Source organism: Phoenix dactylifera, chromosome 1 (assembly GCF_051530095.1).
Source record: "Phoenix dactylifera cultivar Ajwa chromosome 1, Ajwa_hap1_PhDact_Kaust_v1.1, whole genome shotgun sequence".
In the NCBI taxonomy this organism is placed as follows: Eukaryota; Viridiplantae; Streptophyta; class Magnoliopsida; order Arecales; family Arecaceae; genus Phoenix; species Phoenix dactylifera.
This window is the reverse complement of record NC_143190.1, coordinates 55,839,251-55,860,118: the sequence shown is the minus strand read 5'-3', so window position 1 is coordinate 55,860,118 and position 20,868 is coordinate 55,839,251. Positions and strand designations below refer to the sequence as shown.

General features: G+C 38.0%; 1 protein-coding gene and 1 pseudogene across 1 annotated transcript; one reads left to right on the top strand and one right to left on the bottom strand.

Moving 5' to 3' along the window:
• Positions 1 to 5,337: 5,337 nt before the first annotated feature.
• On the bottom strand, positions 5,338 to 13,722 carry LOC103714331 (clathrin interactor EPSIN 1-like). Its single transcript, XM_008801534.6, has 11 exons — positions 13,441 to 13,722; positions 13,292 to 13,343; positions 12,552 to 12,631; positions 12,342 to 12,420; positions 12,142 to 12,225; positions 11,887 to 12,032; positions 11,591 to 11,800; positions 10,170 to 10,309; positions 7,959 to 8,158; positions 7,095 to 7,575; positions 5,338 to 5,710 (listed from the first exon to the last, which is right to left on the bottom strand). The coding sequence occupies exons 1-11, from the start codon at positions 13,479 to 13,481 to the stop codon at positions 5,496 to 5,498; spliced, it is 1,728 nt and encodes a 575-aa protein (XP_008799756.4). The 5' UTR covers positions 13,482 to 13,722; the 3' UTR covers positions 5,338 to 5,495.
• A 6,151-nt stretch (positions 13,723 to 19,873) lies between these two features.
• LOC149768763 (putative leucine-rich repeat receptor-like protein kinase At2g19210) lies at positions 19,874 to 20,830 on the top strand (annotated as a pseudogene).
• The last annotated feature ends 38 nt before the right edge of the window (positions 20,831 to 20,868 follow it).

The following is a 20,868-nucleotide window of genomic DNA, read 5'->3' as shown; positions in this document are numbered from 1 at the left end:
TAGGCACTGTATTTTCCTTTATTTAAAATAATGGTACTCCGGATGTTTCATATATTTTATTTTCCTGCAAGGAAGTAGTTTTTCTGTCGCTGCCAAGCTCAGGAAGCGCTCGGCCGAATTGGTGCTGGTAGCTGCTCGAGTTTCTGGGCTTCTGTTCCCCAAAACCATTTCTTGGTGTTTTGGATGACAAAAGATAGATAGCTCTTAGGGTTGCATTTTTAGGGCTGTCCAAAATCAGACGACGTTGAGCATGATCTGGCACTTGTAGCGAAGCATTTATATAGCAGGTTTTTATTTTATTTTTATATTTTTAAATCAGTTTCCAGTTGGGCAACGGGCCGTGCCGGGCCGGCCCGGCCCAGGCCCCCCGGGCCAAAACTCTAAACGGGCCGTGCCTGGCACGGCCCGCTTATGAAGCGGGCCGTGCCTGGCACGGCCCGTGAGGCACGGAAGGCAAGCCCGGCCCGGCCCCCGGCCCCTCTATTGGTGGGCCGGGCCGGGCACGGCACGGCACGGGCCGTGCCAGGCACGGCCCGTAACGGGCGGTAACGGGCCGTGCCAGGCACGGCCCGCAACGTCTCTAAACGGGCCGTGCCTGGCACGGCCCGTAACGGCTCCAGACGGGCCGTGCCTGGCACGGCCCGTCTGGAGAAGGGGGAAGAAAATAGCCGTTTCCAACGGCTATTTTCGGGAAAAAGACGGTTTTGCCCCTCCCAACAGTCCTATAACGGCTGAATTGAGGGGTATTTTGGGAAAAAATTTTTTTGGGCTTCTATAAATAGCCCATTCCTCCCTCATTCTCACCACACCAAACCTCTCATTCTCTCCTTCTCTACTGCTATTATTTCTCTCTTCTAAAGTGCTCTTCTAGCAATTTAATTTTTAGTTTGTTCAAGTGCTACACAAGAGGAGGTTCCTGTTGAGAAGAGAAGGTCGCTTCTGTTGAGAGCACAAGAGGAAGCTCGGAATCTCGGCGCTGCCTCTGCCCTCCGACCCTCTACTCAATTCCTCCTTGCGGTTAGTTTTTATTTTTTGAATTAATCATAGATATGTCATCTTTTGAGGAAAGTCAGTTTGGCATTCCTGTTTCTGAGGGGGAAGAAACTAATCCCCAACCCCCTGTTCCTAGTTCCTCTAGAACTGGTGAACCGAGTGAAGGTCAAACCTCTTCTCGTAAGAGGACTAGTACTGTATGGAATGAATTTGATAGAGTTATGGTTGAGGGAGTCTGGAAAGCTAAATGTAAAAAATGTGCCAAACTTTATAGTTGTAGTAGTAGTGGGGGAACAGGGCATTTAAAAAGACATCAAGAGAGTCATAGGATGCATGATTCTCATGCTCAAACTCAAAGTAGCCTTAATATACAAGGGGGATTACTTGTAGGTAATTTTGCATATAATCATGAAAATCAAAGAAAAGCACTTGTAAAATGGATAGTTAAGGATGAATTACCTTTTAGTTTATGTGAATCTTTTAATTTTGAAGAATATGTTCAATTAAACCTACAACCTGCTTACAAAAGAACTAGTAGGCGTACATTTAGAAGAGTAGCTATGACCAATTTTTTAGCAATGAAACAAAATTTAATTGAAACACTTTCTACTTTAAATGTAAAAATTTTATTAACTTCTGATATTTGGTCAGCATCTGTAGGTAGTAATTCTTTTATTGCCATTACTGCTCATTATATTGATAATGATTGGCAATTAAATAAACGTATTCTTGCTTTTCGTGCTTTTGATTTTCCACATTCTGGGCAACAAATTTCAAATATAATTTATCAAACTGCATGTTCATATAATATTAATGATAAAATTATGTCTATTACTTTTGATAATGCATCTAATAATAATTCTGTTGTTGTATTATTAAGAGACTCATTGCATCCCATATTAGATGGAAATTTACTGCATATTAGATGTGCATGTCATATCTTAAATCTTTCTGTTCAAGCTGGCATGGGCATGATTCAAGATGTGATTTCAAAAATTAGAAATGCAGTTTCTTTTATTCATGCTTCTAGATCAAGACTTCAAGAATTTAAGGAATTATGCATAAATCATGGTAAACGTTTTAAAAAATTTAAACTTGATGTAATTACTCGTTGGAACTCCACATATAGCATGATACATAATGCATACCCATATAAAAATTTATTAAGTGCATATATTAATGATCGTGGATTAGGATTTACATTGACTGAAACTGATTGGAATAAAGGAAAAATTTTGGAAGATTTTTTGCTTAGTTTTTATAATGCTACCAATGTTCTTTCTGGTATTTATTACCCTACTTCATGTTCATTTTTACAACAAGCATATATAATTAGTCAAAAATTTGCAGAACATAGATATGATGATGTTTTAATGCCTATTATTCACCTAATGGAATCTAAATGGAATGAGTATTGGGACAGGATATGTCCTATGCATAACTTAGCTGCTGTATTTGATCCTAGAGTTAAATTAAATGGCGTGCTAATTTTACTTGATGCATACGCTGAAAATATGAATCAAGATGCTGAATCTGCTAAAGATGAGGTAAGACAACTTTTTTATGATATTTATGCTATATATGATGAAAAAAATCGTGGATCTAGAACACAAATACAAACCTCTATTCCTCCTTCTAGTAGTTCTCGTTCGTCATCTATTTTTTCATTCATTGCACAGAGAAGACACACACATGCTTCAAGTTCCTCTTCATCTTCTTCATCTTTAAGTAGTGAACTAGAATTTTATTTACGAAATGATCTTCAGTCTGCATATGATGAAAATCAAATAGAGAATCTAGATGTATTATCTTGGTGGAAGAGTGTTAGAAATCAATATCCTGTTATGTCTGCAATTGCACGCGATATTTTAGCTGTGCCGATGTCCACGGTAGCATCGGAATCCGCTTTTAGTGCAGGTCGGCGTGTTCTTGACGAAAAGAGAAGTAGGATGACGGGCGAAACGGTGGAGATGCTTCTCTGCTTCAAGGATTGGCTGGATGCTGAGGCAAGACTTCAAGATAAAGGTGGACATAATACAACATCCTCTGATGATGATGATACAAACACTGCTGAAGACTGAAGACTGAAGACTGAAGAGTGAATACTGATTCACTGAATCACTGATGATTAGTAAGATTTCTTAATTTTTTATAATTGTACATTTTTATTGTATTCTGGAGGTCAGACCAAGGTCCAAACCTCGGCCCTTTCTTAGTTTCTTATTGTATTCTAGAATCTAGAGGTCAGACCAAGGTCCAAACCTCCCTTCATGTACCATTTTGATTGAAATTAATAAACTGGTAGGGGTCTATGCCAAACCCCCCACCATTAAGGTGGCTTTATATTCATAAATCAAGATTTCTTAGTGTTCATAATTTATTAATGTATTAAAAAAATTTTATCGGGCCGAGCCGGGCCCAGGCCCGTACCGTGCCAGGCCCGCGTGCCAGCCCGGCCCAGGCCCTTATGGGCCGTGCCGTGCTGGCACGCGGGCCGTGCCGTGCTTGGCCCGCGTGCCTAGACCGGGCCGTGCCAGCCCAGGCCCGAAGCGGGCCGTGCCTGGCACGGCCCGCTGGCCAGGATTCGCTAGCCCAGCACGGCCCTATCAAAGGGGCCGTGCCAGGCACGGCCCGCTTCGTGCCGTGCCGTGCCGGGCCGTGGGCGGCCCGGCCCAGTGCCCATCTCTATAATTCCCATCCTCTCTATGAATTCTCGCTGGCCATGTTGCCCTCCCACTTCTTGGACAGTAACAAATATTGGCTTTTGTTCCCCACACCATTTTCTTGGTCTGTTGGATATCACGTTACACAAAATCGGATGATGAGCAAGATCGGGCAGCCATGGTGGCAAAGCATGGGTTGTATTTAGCTGGTTCTTAGGTTTTTTTTTAGAAAATTTTTTTTCGCTTTTTCATCATCTCAATGCAGTTTGCGGGGGCATGTCGCCCTCCTAGCCTCAAATTCCTTTTTGTATTTTTTTTGGACAAGAAACAAACAGCCCCCAAGCGTCTTGTATAACGTAAGACTTGTCAATCAGCCAGTTGGCAACCCCAAGTCTTTGTCTAACTTAAGAATCATGCTACAGAGGGCCACTTCCATGTACATACACGAGAAGTTCTCTTGCAATGGGGCATGAGACAATTGGCTTTACTCATACATGAGAGCGGTTGAGCGTTGAGCGGCCAGGCCAGAATTGGTCCAAGCAACTTTCTGTGCGCATGAAAATGAGCAGGCCGAAACTATATAAAATAAATGCTGTAAACATGAGACTTGTGCATGCGCCGATAGCTTGCAAGTCGCCCATCCATCTCAAAAATGGAAGGCTCTCGCTTATTTTGGAAACTGGACCTGATGGCAAGCCTTCCGCGTCGCAAAAGATCCCGCTTCAGCGGGCCAAGGATCGTGTGCTCTCTTTCATTATTGCAACGCTGCTTAGTATGAAACTTTAACATGTAAATTTTTGAGAGGACTGTTCTGTTTAAGAAACTAATAGAACTGAAAAGATCAGGTCGCATTTCATTGACTTTCACGACCTGAGTGGTCACTTGAAAGGGCAACTTAAACTAGCTTTAAGGTATGAGACAACCATAGATCACAGTGTCATGTACAAAGATCCAAAGATGGTTAAGACCTGGTTAAAAAAGAAGCAAGAAGAATTTATTAGCTCTCAGTCGGGATAAAGCGTTTTACAATTTAAATCAGGATCAAAGGTACATAAAAGCTAGTTCACTGGTTCTTTTACTTGGTGCCCCCTTTTCCATAGATGATTGCCTGACTTATTTCTTAAAATGTATAGCTAATACTATAGTTTAATTTTTATTTTTTTTTGATGATGAGAACTATAATTTAAATGTTCTACACATTGTTCAGCATTTCGGTATCTTGTTGCCACCTTGTATTTTAGACATACCCATAATTGGTACTTTTGAAAGTTTCTATCATGCTTACCAACAAGAAAAATTAGTAACGAACAGCACCATCAGATTGAAGCAAAAGCTCAAAACATAAAATTTGCACTTCATTGCACTTAAACAGGGGCAGACAATTCCAAATATAAAAAGAAGGGGAATCATTTTAAGATTTTTAATCGTGACATTTTTCAGTTTAGAAACCTTAGAATAGAAGAGATTTCCCCACTAACATATCTCAAGAAAGGGGGAAAAAAATAGATTCTAAATCTAGCTGAAAAAAAGGATTGTAAATCCAGCCAATGATGATCGCATTTTTGCTTTCAGTCATAGCAACAGCCAACACCAATTGCAAATCTGCAGATGCTTAAGCTGCAAACCGTCAGTTGGGCAGCTGGAGAGTTGACAAGCAACAGTCGTTGCAGAGTCGGTAGAATTTGACATTAAGTCTTCTTTATACATGAACACATAACAAGAACAACATTGTAGAGCGAAACAAATAACAAGAAATGTACAGCACATAAAATTAATGCAAATTCTTGCAGAAATAACTTTTGGCTCGAGAAAAGAATATCAAAAAAAATAGAAGTGATATCACTTGAAGCTTCCAAGCTGCTGTTGGCCAAGGGTTGAGAGGTTCCCACCTCCCCCCATTGCAGTTGAAGATGGAAACCCAGACCTTCCTAGACCAGTTCCACCGCCCATGGCTCTCCCCATGTACGCTGAAGTTGGAAGTCCTTTTTCCTTCTCATCCGACCCATCACTAAGCCCCCCAACAATCCCAATATCTGCTAGATTCACCTTCTTGGCTGCAAATTGCAACGAAGCACAAGGTAAAAAATATAGTGAAAGAAAAAGTCCGCTTAATGTTGTCACAAGGTGACCTAAACATTATTAGTTTCATCCTGATAACTCGTCGTGTATGGAAATGCCATATGATAAGCATGGTCGAAATTTTCTTTCAATGAAAAAATGACAAATTTGCAGATGCATCAACAACAGCTATGTAACCCATCAGAGGCATGTATATCTGAGACCGAACCAATATCTGATAATCTGTATACCAAGCTTAATAAACATTATCTTGCATACTGAATATTTTTGAAGATCGCCTGTCTCCTACCTCACAATACCAAAAGGCAGTGTAACTCCCAGATTTTGTAAGGCACTCATCTATTGGTATCAAACATATATCCAGCCACATATAGTGATGTACAAAATGTCCACAAAAATGCTGGAAACCAAATTGAGATGAGATGCAAATTGAGAACATTGAGTTGGACCTGCGGCACAACTAGGAAGGATAAAATAGGAGTTACCGAGAGTGCCAGGACAGATATGTAATGAATCTGGGGAAAGAAAATAACGATGCGTAAGAAAGCTTCAGAGTTGCACATTCAAAGGATGAAGTGATGGAACTGAACGAAGGAAATAGAATAGAAATTGCAATGGAGACAATAGGAAACACTATCAAAGAGAACTTGACACTACGGAAAGCTATAAAAGAAGATTAGCGGTCCCGAGAAAATATTCAGATACAAGCTATCGTCAAAATCTAGAAGTTTGTGCGGACAGCAGATGTAGCTGCCAATAGAAAGAAATGGCAAAGAAAATTCTTGTTGCCAATTTAGATGGATGAAATAAAAATCAACTCACACAGTAATAGTTTTGTCTATCCGTGCCTGCACACATGCATGCACACATTATTACTAGAAAAAAAAAGTAAGTGATATTCAACCATCTCAAGAAATTAGTGATTAATACGGTCATCCTCAAATCACAGGTATGCGAAGCTAATTCAGGGAGCTGTTACACATGCATGCACACATTAGAATTAAGAATTTTAGTAGCAGCAGAAAACTAGTAGTGATGTTCGATTTGTCTGTCACCTGATCTTAGATTCTCTCAAAAATAGGTTTGCTTAAAAAAATTTCTCTCCAGAGACATTAATTTGCTACAGCACTATGTATGGTTGTTGGACTCAAGGCACATGGATTAGACAGGAGAAGAGTATGGGCAAAGGTGTCACAAGGAATGCGAAGCAAGTCATGACATCACTAGTAAGCAAGTTCTTGTAGGGCTGCAGCCTCCAGGTAAAGAATGTTAAACTTGGTGCTACATACTTACGAATTTGCTGAAAAAACCAAAATCATTAAAAAAAATTAACAGCGACAATCGAGAGGAGAAACTCACGGGCAGTTATATTCAGATCAATCAGTCCGCGGCTCAATGAATCAGCCCATATCCCAGATTTGACCTGAAAAGTATCCTTCTTGGTGGCAGGCTTGGGTGCTGTCAGAGAGGTCTGGTCCAGGTTGTTGAGTCTGTTATTTGTAGAATGCTGTGAAGGTTCTGTAGTTGCTGCTTCAGTATGAGAGGTAAAGGCACCAAAGGTCTCATCCAGCTTGTTCAGGCTGCCGGTTGTAGAATGTTGCGAAGGTTTTGTTATTGCTGGTTCACTATGAGAAGTAAAGGCACCAAATGGGTCAGAACTCTCAAAATTGTTTAATGGAATTGTGGCAAAAGGATCAAACATTTTGGTGCTTGCAGGCTCAGAAATGGGAGACTTCATTTCAGAAGGTAAGCCCAGATCTGGTGCTGCAAAAAAGTCCATATTATTTGAAGGAAATGCAGCAGGAATGGCTTGTTGACTAGCAAAGACATCAGCGCCGCCCTGCAGTAAGATTGTGAGTAAAATACAACATCAAAGAAAAAGCAAAAACCTTGACATAAATAATTTTCATCCAACAAAGAATGCAGGTTGCAAAAGATGAAAAGGATAATAAAACATCCTTTGCCTATCACAGAGCCTATATAAAATAAAGGCAACTAGGCACTGGTGTTTATTGGAAGTTCAATAAAGGAAAAGATAACAACCAAAAGAACAAGAAGCTTTGATTTTCAATTTTAGTTTCTCCTTTGTGCACAAGATAACTGTCCAAGTCACACAAGACTACTAAAATTTAAATCTATACGGATGCAGAACAGTTCTCTAATAGACATATATATACTTTGACTTCAACCACCTTTATAATTGGGAAAAATATTTAGACTAACCTGAGAATGAGAAGTTGCTGTTACTCCAGCTTGAGGCGAGGCTGATTGAAAAGTTGCATCAGCAAAAAGATCAACTGCAGTTGTTGCAGGATTGCTATGCGTGGTTGTTTCTGTTGGAAGAGAAACTGGTTCATCCATAAGGTCGCCCATGAAGCTTTGTCCAAATAGATCCACCTGGCTAGAGCTTGTATTAGTTGATCCTGTGAAATCAAATAGATGAGATATCAATAAGAAGCTCATTATAAACTTGAAAAATATGAGCAGATAAAATGTTGCAACATTGAGGTCTAAGAATTGAGCCTGCATGCACATTAGAATTTATTAGTAATAAAATCAGTTACCTATTAACTGACACTAAGCAGTGATGTTGCCTTATGGCTACTACCCCCCATGAACATATCAAAACATAAACCGAATTGACTTAGAACCATGCAACTCATACTTAACATTTCTAGATCAAAAGTATACAAAAATAGCATAACATGACATTGCTTTAAGCATGAGAACTGGGAAACTGACAAACATGTCCATATCTAAAAGAATGTACATTGATGCAAGAAGACTTATAAGTTATAACATATAGTAAACTTTCGGCATAAATTCAGCAGAAAAATAGAAGTGCAACAAAACGAGTAGAATAAAAGAAGGTTAAATGGTTTTGAGATTAAACTCAGGAAAACATATGATAATAAAAATTATAGCTATCTTTTTAAGTAAATGATTTATCATCCCAAAAATTAATCTTGAAATACTATGCAAATTGAATGACAGTATGCTCAACTATTGTACGTGTTGCCTGGTAAATCCATATTGGACCAAAACCTGACAAGATTAAGAAATATCCTAACCTAACAAATCAAGTTAGCCCCTAAACTTACATGATTTCTAAACAAGTTGATTGTTTGTTTGAAATAGATGGAACCACTTAAGCCTCAGGCAAGCTCACCACAAACACCTAAATTGCCATCTGTAGCTTATATCCAACCTGAAGCTACATTGAACATACATAAATGGGCAGGTTTGTCTCCAAATTCCTGACTAAAAAGAATGTGCACCTAAGTCATCATCAAACCGAGCTTGATGCAATACCCATATGGTTCACCATCTGGAGATGAAGAATGAGAAAAAAAAAAAAGAAATAGACCATGTGTTATGCTACCTGGACACTCTTGTGCAGCTTTTAGAATTCCTATCGGATACATATCCGAGGTGATACGGGACAGGCATTTGAGAGTTATCATTTTTTTGCTTTCAGCTTTTAGAAATAGGTTAAGAGATGGACTTGTCAAACAATTAGTTCGACGCACTACAATAATGTTTAAAGTAGGTTTTGTTCTTTTTAGAGATTGGTCAAGAAAGTAGGTACCCAATAAAAAATCCGAAAATATCTTTTCTTTAAAAAATGCCAAAGCTTATTGAGAAGTTTGAATGAGAAAAATGTAACTTGAAAGATCAAAACATATATTCTTATTCAAAATTATTTTTTTCTATGTATCTTGCTCTTCCTTTCCTTTTTCTTGTTAAGTTGGATAATTGGACATATGTCTGCATCTAATTCTCGTAAGAGAGGGTAGCAATAATTTTCTAGCTCATCTGAAGTTGCTATTCTTTGGTTTATGCTGAACACGATAAGAAAAGAAGAAAAAGACCTAATGCAACATGGATGGAGGTTGCAAGGAAGGATATGGAGAAACTTGGAATAACGTCAGAGGTGCTTCAATATGGGAATACTTAGTAAATGAGAATCCATAAAGCAAAACCCAAACAGTTGGGAGACAGCTTGATGATTATGTTTATGAATAAATCAAAGAGTGAAACTCCAATAGGTGGAAACAATATCAGCTAGTTGTTTGAGCAATGTCAAAATATCAATTATAGATTCAATTCTACGAAATATTCATGTACAACTGATCATATCACTTAGCCTTGAAAAAAAATTCAGAAAAAGAGTGTCAAATATTATTATATCATTTTCTCCTTTTCCAGATGAAAGCTTAATTTTCTTTTTCTATACTTCGCAGAGTTTTTTATTAATTTATTCATTGTTTAAGCATTGATGCACAAACTGTTCGGAAAATGTATGAATCTTACTTATCAAAATCTAATCAAAGCCACCGTAAGAGTACTTGCGTAACTTATATGCACGTGCATGCACACTCACATATAATCTTTCACCATGTACAATTAGTAAACAATAACTTAAATACTCACCAGTTTTAGATGATCCACGTGGGTCAAAGTCATCAAAATCATCCTCACTACTATTTGCTTGAACACTCGGACTTTTAGAAGGTGGAGTGAGGCCTGGCTTACTTGATGGCTTTGAGTTTGATTGTAAAGAATCTTGATCCCTATTACAGAACCGACAAAGAAATTTTAGTTGAACATTAGCTGTAAGTGAAGCATCATCAACAAAAAGATTTTTAGATATTTAAAGTTCATGACACATGATTGGATTAAGGCAACATTATTTCATTCTATATAAACAACCAATGTCCATCTAAGGCAATTTTTTACAGCCTCTGATATATGCAAGCGTCAATTCGTTTTTTCCATAATGTTGTACATGCACCCCTTGGAAAAATAATATGAATTCTTGTGGCATCTTTTAGGTAGAAGTACTGTGAATAAATATTTTAATTATCACTTGTCTTGAACTTAAATACCCACATTACAGCTTCCCAATATAATTCTCCAACAATGTTTTCATGTAGATAATCCCAAATATATTAGGCTGGCGAAGGTCAAGACTGTTTTTCCACATTATAAGCTATCTAAGCATGGAAAGTAGCATCCGATCCCCCCAAAGAGGCCTAGACCAGGCCTCAGAAGTCATTGGTAGCAGGCACAGTCTTGTGAAAAGCTCAGCTCGGTCCAAACTTGGATGCTATGAACCCCCAGTTTCATATAATTAAGTAGTATTTAAGCCTCCCAAAGAGGAACAGGCCAGGCCTTAGAAGTCATTTGTGGAAGCAGGCATGGTCTTGGGAAAACCTCAGCTTTTTTTTTCTACACTTGGCTCCTGTGAACCCCTAGTTTCACAAAATTAAGTAGCATCTAGGCCCAAGAGGCCCAGGCCAGGCCTGAAGAATTATATGTAAAAGCAGGTGTGGTCTTGCAAAAAGCTCAGCTCGGTCCAAAGTTGGCTCCTGTGAACCCCTAGTTTCACAAAAATTACATAGTATCTACGCCCAAAGAGACCCAGTCCAAGCGTGGGATTTTTTTCTTTTTCATTTTGTTTTTGTTATTCCCAGAAACAGGCATGGTCTTGGGAAAAGCTGACCTCGGTCCAAACAAGGCCTTCTGATCCCTTAGTTTCATGTATTATATATCACTAGAAGATCTTAAACTCTATTAGCAGAAAACTACATCATTCTCTCGATTTCCTATTCTTTTGTCTAATCTGATTTTCATCTGAAGCAAGATATAACTACAAAAATTCCTGAAATACAACCAAAACTGTATGCATGACAGTTCCATTAATCCTAGTTCAATTATGACATCAAAACTCTATTGAACTATATAACAGGAGCATTAGTTTATTAAACATGGTAAGATAGTCAAATCAACAAGTAAGCATAATGTAACAGAAGAAGAAAAAAAAACAAGTATAGAAGGCTAATTGAGTCTACCGGGCTTGATGTGCTACCGGCTTCTTTGATTTGCTCGCTTCATTTTCATTTGCAATGCTTTTATGCGATTCGCTGTCTCTGTAATTATCTCTAAAAGTGTCACCATCCCTTGAACCACTTAGGCTTCCATAGCGATCACTAAAGCCACCACTGCTGTATGAGGCCCCACTTGATTTATATGTTATTCCAGTTGAAGACAGTCCAAAATACCTAAACACAGTAGCAACTATTGATTCAGAAAAATATGGCTTAGATATGAGCAGAAAAAGATCTCACAATGAGTGAACAGAGCTTACTTATCACGGGTTGCAGCAGCTTTCTCTCTAACTGTTTGTATTTTTTCTTTATTATTCAAAAGAGCTAAAATGGTTTCCGCCTTCTTTCTCACATTGATCCCGACATCCTTTCCATTAGGTTCAACATACTCAAATCCTGAAAGTGCCTTTATGAATACAAAACACATAAGCAAGAAGTAATTGCCAAAAAAAAAAAGAGATCTAAGTGGACAAGTCATCTTAATAGTATTCTTATCAAGGGTGAAGAAGCAGTACTGAAATTTGAAAAGTATGCTCGAGAATGTCATCAACTGCACGTTCTGATCCATTTGCGATCAAGTACTCAATAACAGCCAATGCCTAAAAGGGAGAAAGTTTGGAGCAAAAACTATATGAATGTTAAAACAGTATGTATAAATAGCATAAGAAGCTTAAGACCAGTTTATCTATTTAAAATATAAAGCTTCAGGTGTCACCTTGTACACATGACGCCATTTGGAACCAGTATCTGACAATCTCGTCCAAAGTACATTCATAATCATCTGGCATTCAGTGCTGTGCAGATAACATTTACATGAATTAGAAAAACAGATACTTTAGAAAATTAGCTCTAAATAAACTAAAATAGAGGTAGGAATAACAATATTTTCAGTGGCAATTTCAAATAAAACAGAGGCAGGAATTACAATTTTTTGGTGGCCTGAGCGATCTCCAAAAGAGCAGATCCATGAGGACCCCAAGGCTCATCACTAGTTGCATCAAGAACCTAAATTTTGTAATGCTGATAAATCAATATAAAGAAAGAAATATAGAGGACAAAATAGAGAGTCCAACACATACAGATATAAAAATTAGCAGTCACTTGTATGAATATCAACTTCTTCTCAAATTTCAAGGTCCGCAACAATCCGATTCATGATCTATGCTACCAACTTCCAAACTAAAGATTGAGGAGAAGAGAGTTGGCTGCATATCTAAGAATTAACCATGTAAAAGTGAAAAGAACAACTGTATTTTTCTCTTTCTTTGTGCAGTCATTTTCAGGGAACTATAGAATTGCAATATCAAAAAAAAAAAAAAAAAAAATCTTTCAGCTCAATTCTCCAAGATCAGGAGTAAATATTTTTTCTTTTATGTAATCAAACTTTTTGAGGGAGCACGAGAATTGATGCCTCGAGTACAAGCTGGTAAGATAGGATGAAATCACTACTTGAAGAATGCGCGCACGCGCACTCAAAAAAAAAAGTTTCTTTCCATTATGCATATTAAATCAGATTCTAAAATCGAGTCCATCAACTAACGGAGGAAGCTCCTTGTTTTTCCCAGATAGAAAACAATAAAAACCATAAAACCAAGATTTGAAAGAAATTTCAACGAACCGAGTCCTCATTACCACAGATCAAGCCACTAAAAGCAAAATCCTAACCTTTTGTTCGGTCTCCGGCACCTTCAGCACTTTAAGATTAACCTCTCTCTTTCTGAAAAATAACAGAAAAAAATTAGAAAGAAAAAAAAAAGAACAAGACAAAGATCTTCGGAGGGCGAAATGGATAGATTTCCAAACGCAAGACTTACATTTCGCGGACAGTTTGATCCAAGACCTTCATGAAATCCATTGCCGGAGCGATCAAAGTAAAAGATCTCGATATCGCCCAGATCTGGAATTGGTGGGGTACGGTGGAGTATTGAACTTTTTCAGATCGGCAGAGATTCTAGGGTTTCGAGGGTTAGGGGTATGAGATCCGGGGCATCTGAGGTGAAGCTCCCCTGAGATCTCCGGAATGGAGGACTAGAACAAAAGTTACAGTTAAGGATGATTGAAAAGGGTCGGCTTCAGGAGATGGGGGGCATTGTTTTCTTTTTGGTCCGGCGAACGGCCGTTAAATTGTCCTGATCAATGATCGTGCGGCTCTGTTTCGCCGATCCCACCAAATCAGGAGCAACGCACGAAGAAAATGTAGGGTGAGGATGCATGTAATCATCTAACGGAGACACGTCGTTAAATACAAATTTATATTTACGCAAAATCTATTATTATTGTATATCTATTGAATAGATACTAAATTCTCCATTCCTAATTAATAACATTGGTATTAATATATTTGACTATTATTAATATTAATATTTAATATATAATAGATATTAAAGATGCTAAAATTGATATCCTCAATAATCATTAAAGTTCAATATTTAATGTACAACAAAAATTTTATTATTGAAGCTTTCTATTCATTATATTAATTATATATATTGCAAAATTAGTTGGATAAGAAAGAAAAAAAATATAGCGTGCACATCTAGCATGCATTAGTGATACCAATATTAATGACAATTATTTCTTTATAGAAGTTTAGTTCATGCATAGCTCTTGGATCAATATGTGAATACCTGTATTAATGACAAGAAATTATAAAAATTTAGTTATAAAAGCCTTCTATTATTATAATTTATTGTATTGTTAATTATTATATTATATTTCAAAGATAATTGAAAAAAATAAAAAACATAGATATTTATTATGTGGGGCTAGGTATTAAAGTTATTGTATTAAAGACAGAAGTTTCTGCACGGATGCTAAACTTGTAAAGAGTTCTCCATTCTCTATAGGGATACTAATATTAGTGGCGTCGGTGATAATATAGATATTTCTCCTCAATTATCATTAAATTTATTGCTACATATACTATAGAAATTCAACTATTGAAACTTCCTTTTTACTATAATTTGTTATATTATTATATTACATTTTAATAATAGCTAACAAAAGAAGAAAAAACGTACTCCGCATATCACATGGGTTATATACTAGTTAGAAGTATAATTTCAACTGTGAGTTTTGAGATGCATGATCAATACTAGAAGCTAAGATTTTAGGTTTTTGCTGATGTTTTAGTGGAGCTCATAAAAAAAAATTCTATGAAATTGTCTAAAAGAGTTTTTCTGTAGACATGTGAATTGATTTAGACTAAGATTCATCGTACTAGTATGTACCTCCTATGCCGGATGTACCACCAATATCGAAACCGAATCGATACTAGGTGGGGAGGAGATGCATATCAAGTATCAATATTCTGAACAAATCCATATCCAATACAGATACCGAAAATGGTATTGCAAACGTCGACTAAAATTGATTTATGAATCTAAATAGTTACAAGCAAATTACAAGGGAAGAGTAGAAATAGTGATAGTGTTGTGGAAGGAACCACTAAAAATCAGGTGTTTCCTATGGGTATGCCTCAGAAAACAAAATACTTGTGACAACCTCAATAAGAAGCTAGGGACACAGAGGATTGTGTGTTTATGTGCTGACCCAATTGAATCTGTGGATCGTGTCTTTACTAACTACTCATTTGTAAAGGCAATATGGATGGCTTGCTGCAACATTATCAGCATTTGGGGGCTTTCCATCAGCATCTTATACTTATAGCCTAGGTAGCGGTGATATTATGAGTCTGCTAGAAGAAAACTTCGGACGCGGATAGCAGATACGCATATACCTTCTTCACTCCGCTATGAATCTATAGCAGTCTTGGTATATTTCGTTAGTTCTGATTGCTTGTACTTGCTTTCACTGCTAAATTCTTCTTCTACAATCCTGTAAAAGTAAATTATCTTGTCTCAATAGAATTGGGAGGCCAAGTCTCCCTTACATAAAAAAAAGGGTTTTGCAACTATATGGATATTTCTTTGATTATACTTGAGATGCATCATGCAACAGACTTTTGGTTGCGCAGCTGGTAGAGTTGCTTTCAAAATAAGCCATTCATGCTTGCACGGGCGGTTTTGGTCGAAAGTCCGTGTCTGGGCGGAGCAATATTTGGTGCGCTAAGCTTGACAGCTTGCGCTGCCAAGTTGGGTACATGGCCTCATGGCATTGGCGAAAGAATGGCCACTTGGCTTGGTGATGAGAGGGAGCCACATGAGGCAGGCTACTAACCCTAGCGCAGCTTTGGGCTGTCTACGATGTGATTGTTACATTTAGTTGCACCGTTTAACCATGGTGATCCTACATAGTAGTGATCCCAAATCATTTCTACTTCTTAAATCACCACCCAACGCAGTGATGGAAAATCTTTCCTTGAGCATAAGTGCAATATCATTCCAGTGAAAGTTACTAATGGGTTGTTACAACGATCTATTATAGGTAAACCTGCCAATATTAGGGTCTTGAGTTGGAGAGAGCGGCTCCAAATTGCACTTGAATCTGCACAAGGTTTGGCATTAACATGATGGAATTCGTTTTTGCTCTTTCTTCCATTCCTCGGATTATGGAGTTCCTCTTCATCCTTTTTTCCCTTGGCATGATAACTATGTAAGGATGGAGTATCTGCACATGGGATGCAGGCCGACAATAGTACATAGAGATGTGAAGACCAGCAACATTCTGTTGAACCAATATTTGGAGGCTAAGAGCACATTTTGGGCTATCTAAGGCGTTCCAGAGTGATCTTCACAGCCACATACTTACAGCAGTAGTCGGCACCTCAGGATTCCTTGATCCTTAGTATGTCTGTTTGCTAAACTTTTTTTCTTTCTGTAGAATAGGTGGCTTGCGACGTATTGTCTTGTGACATATTGTTGAAAGCCAAGGATAGGCCAAGAAGGCAAGGGACAACATAATTGAGTCGACTCTTGACCTGAATCATGTTTGTTTCATCATTATGAATACTCTTCTAAAAATTTAAATTTACGTGAATATCCTTTTAAAATTTATATTTATTTCTATACCCTCATAAAACACTACTTTTGCACAAATGCCCTTAATATAACGGTTCTTCTAACATTGTTAATAAAAACTACATATATTTTAATTAAAAAAATTAAAATTACTTTTTTGGTCCCCTATCACAATCATGTTTCTTTTTGTACACCATAAGGGTATTTTAGTCATTTTAATTTGAAACTATTAATTTTGTAACAGCATTAGATGGCGTGGGTACATATGCAAAAACAAAGATAAAAAAGGGTAGAATAGTTAAATAAGTGTTTTATGAGGGTATAAATGCAAATATCAATTTTGAGAGGATATTCATATAAAATTTGATATTTATGAGGGTATTTATGTAAAAAAATCCTAAAAAAGAGACATACAACCCAAAAGAAGGCCAAGTTATACAACAAGGAAAGATATTTTGAAACATCAACCACCAATGGAGTTCAATTCAAACATCACACACACACACACACAACACCACACCCACCGATAGAAGATTACCTCTAGAATTGCCCTAAACTGCTGTCGCCAGTTGCTGTAGCTACTGGAGTTATCTGAAATAGCTCCAGTTGACCCCCTGTCACTACATATCTGAGTAACTCTTGATAGCCGATAGTGAAGTAAAACTATAAGCTGTTCCTCTGTGACGTGATGCTTATTATGTCTACATTACCTTTAGCTTTATCATATTTTTGTTAGGAAGTTAGCTTTGTTGTATGTTGGTGACTTATCTGGAATAACAAATAATTTATGGGGAGCTTAGCTGATTCCTGTTTCGCATTTGCTCAGGTATTCTCAGGCTTGCCAGCTCAGCGAGAAGAGTGATGTATATAGCTTTGGGGTGGTTCTCTTGGAGCTAATCACAGGCCAGCCTCCCTTATTGCCTGGACCAGGAGAGGGTCACATAGTTCAAAGGGTGGGGCCAAAAGTTGCCCAAGGGAACATTGATGATGTTGTGGCTGCAAAGCTGCAAGGAGAGTACAATGATAGCACTTATCTGCACAAAGCAGAGCTCTGTTCAGAGGGCGACCATGGCTGATGCAGTCATTCAGCTTAAGGAAAGCTTGGCGCTTCAGCTTGCTTGGGACCAGCACCATTATACGATGAAGCTGTTGACACGAGCCTGAACAGTACCTTTGAAATAGCCCATGTTGGAAAAATATCAGTTGTAGGGGGTCCTTTCTCCATAAAATGCTGCTTGCAGATCATCTATATTCTGTTTTTCCAATGTTAGGATGTTTGAGAATTGGACTTGATGTGGCTTTGAGTTTTAGTGTTTACATGATCTTTGGATCTGGTAACCTTTTCTATGAATGTTTCTCCAAGAAGCACGTCTCAATAATAATCCAACTTTAAGGACCAAATTATTTTTTCCCCTTTGGTTCCTCTACATTTGTTTGGAATTTAGAGTTTTGTGTTCCTTCAAATGTGATTTATTGTATTGCATATAAAAAAAAGAAAAAAAAAGAGGATTTGTGGTCTATTACTGTGACTTGCAGCATATTAATTGCATGATGAATGTTGGGAAACAGATATTCTTCCAAAGCTATTGCTTGAAACATGTTCCTTGATCATAATTTTGTATATAATTTTTTCATACATACATACAAAAAAGAAAATTAAAAAAAAGAGGATTTGTGGTCTATTACTGTGAATTGCAGCATATTAATTGGATGATGAAGGATGGGAAGCAGAAATTCTTCCAAAGCTTTTGCTAGAACCTTGTTCTTTTATCATAACTTTGTGTGTGATTTCTAACATATGATTTTTTGAAGCTATATGATACCTTATTGGCTCATCCATGCTTTTGTCAGACTCTTATTTTCTAAGATCTCATTGCATGCATGAGATAGCTGTCTTTGATCCACCAACTGTATAACAACAACAACAACAACAAAATACACATATACTCAAGATGGTGATCCTGGAAATTTGTCTGCATACCAGATAATTTTGATAACTAAAAATTTACTGTATTAAGGAAATAGGTTAGAGTCAGTAAATAATCAAGTAATTAATCGTCCTTAGAATTTTGTGACCTTGGAGCACCAGCTGGTTAAACTGGACCAATATGCCAGTCATCACCTCAGAAGTATGCAGTGCTCATCCTGCACAATTTGAAACTACATCGAATACATCATGTGAGTAATTTTAAGTGAGAAGAAAGTCTTAACAATATAAGATCTTCTGTAGACCTACCAACAACTGCTACACGTCTTGGTTGTAAGAATTTCTCAGTGGGACTGCAATATATTTGTCACCCAACACTTCGACATGCGGGCCCCAATGCATAAGCCCGTTGGGCACCCAGCATGGAGGTCACGTAGTCGCACAAAAATCTTCCATTCTCTGGGGTGAGATTTTTGATAATTTGATGTTTTATTTTAGAAAAAAAAATAAATGTAGATAAACTTTGACAGTAGTGTGAGTGATGGCGGCGGTAGAAGAGGAGCCAGTTTCGTGATTAGAGATCCTAACTCATGTCTTATTGATGTTGCCGAGAGCCAGATCTATGATACCATTATCATAGGAGTTGAGTTGAGGGCAGTCTGAATAGGGGTCGGCTATGCGACGTTATGCTTATGGGCAGATTTCATTCATTTAGAGGACGATTCGACTACTGTGATTGAATGGATCTGTAGGCAGACTGCGGCTGCAAATAGACACCCCTTTGCTCCAGAACATTTAGCAGTGTGCGAGAGATTGTACTACTTTCAGCGCGGGTCATATCTACCACGAGGTAAATAGAGCGATGGATTGAGTTACATCTTTTATTGCCGATCACTCTGCTGAAATGCTGGAACGGTGCCACCCTCCTTCTGGAATATTTTATTTTTTGACTTATGTGGATGTACTATATTAGATTTATGTGATTCATCCCTCTTATATATATATATATATAAAAATCTTAATTTAGTGCCGACGATGAAACAAATTGGTGACTTTTGAGGAAGTTGGAGTCAAAACTCGGCCATGTGACATTGCCGTTGCAAATGGAACGATCGCCTTCCACGGCCATCTGACCATCTTATTTAACCTAAAAAGCAAGGCTGGCCAGATTCTACTACCAGACAGAACTGGTTTCAAACCTCGCTCAAATATTTATAGAAGTCAAATCTCCGTTATGATATGTTTTTCTTTAATAAAAATTCCGGGCAACTTTTATTCCTCCCTGACCATCAAACAAAAAAAAAATTTATAGAAGTCATCTCTCTGACCATAATAATATAGCACAACAGCAACAGCTCCTCACTCATCTGGACCAGGGGCAGCAGAAGAGTTGCTGTAACGATGGGATACTCCATCTTAACAATGATGGCAGTATGGTGCCTGCTTCTTTTGGGCATCTCAGTAGTGGCAGTACGAGTTCATGGCCAGACTAATACCAGTACCATGGGTGAGCTCTACGCCTCTACCTCAAGCTTTTATTCCCCCTCTCTTTCTCAACTCTCAATCCAGCCAAAGTAATTCACATACATTCGCTGAGCATCTAGCTAATCTCTCTCTCTCTCTCCAAAAGGAAAAAAGAAAGAAAAAGGAAATCCCTTTACATTCTTAGAAAACAATATTTGCTGAGCTCATAGAAATTCCGAACCTTTCTGTATTTGATGCAGGTTTCATAAGCCTTGATTGCGGCATTGCTGATGGTTCCAGCTACACCGATGACACTACCAATATAACGTACGCATCCGATGATCAATTTATTAGTGGTGGGACAAAGCACAACATTTCAATGCAATATGTAACCGCTTCAACAAAGAAACAGCAACTAAGTCTTAGAAGCATTCCGAACGGGACTCGAAATTGCTACCCATTGAAGCCCGTAGTTGTAGGCCAGAAGTATCTTCTAAGAGCATTATTCTTGTACGGGAACTATGATGGCCAACTTAGTGCGCAATTTGAGGCACCGATTCTATTTGATCTTCATCTTGGTGTTCAATCTTTGGAGATCCATGAACATTTCTGATGCAGCCAAGACCTATAAGGCCGAGGCTATGTTTGTTTCCTCAGATGATTCCATATTGGTCTGCTTGATAAACACAAGGAACGGAACTCCTTTTATATCCTCACTGGAGGAGGCCGCTGAAGAATTACCTTTATCCACATCTGAATGCCTCTCTTTTCCTGGTTCTTTTCAATCGATTCAATATGGGACCGACAACAGATGATATAGTGAGGTATGCGGAGCATCCCAACTTAAAATTCCCATTTCACAGTATTTTCTACTTGATCATTCCCTATTCATGAGCATTTGGACTTGTCTTACTACAATATTGATGCCATCA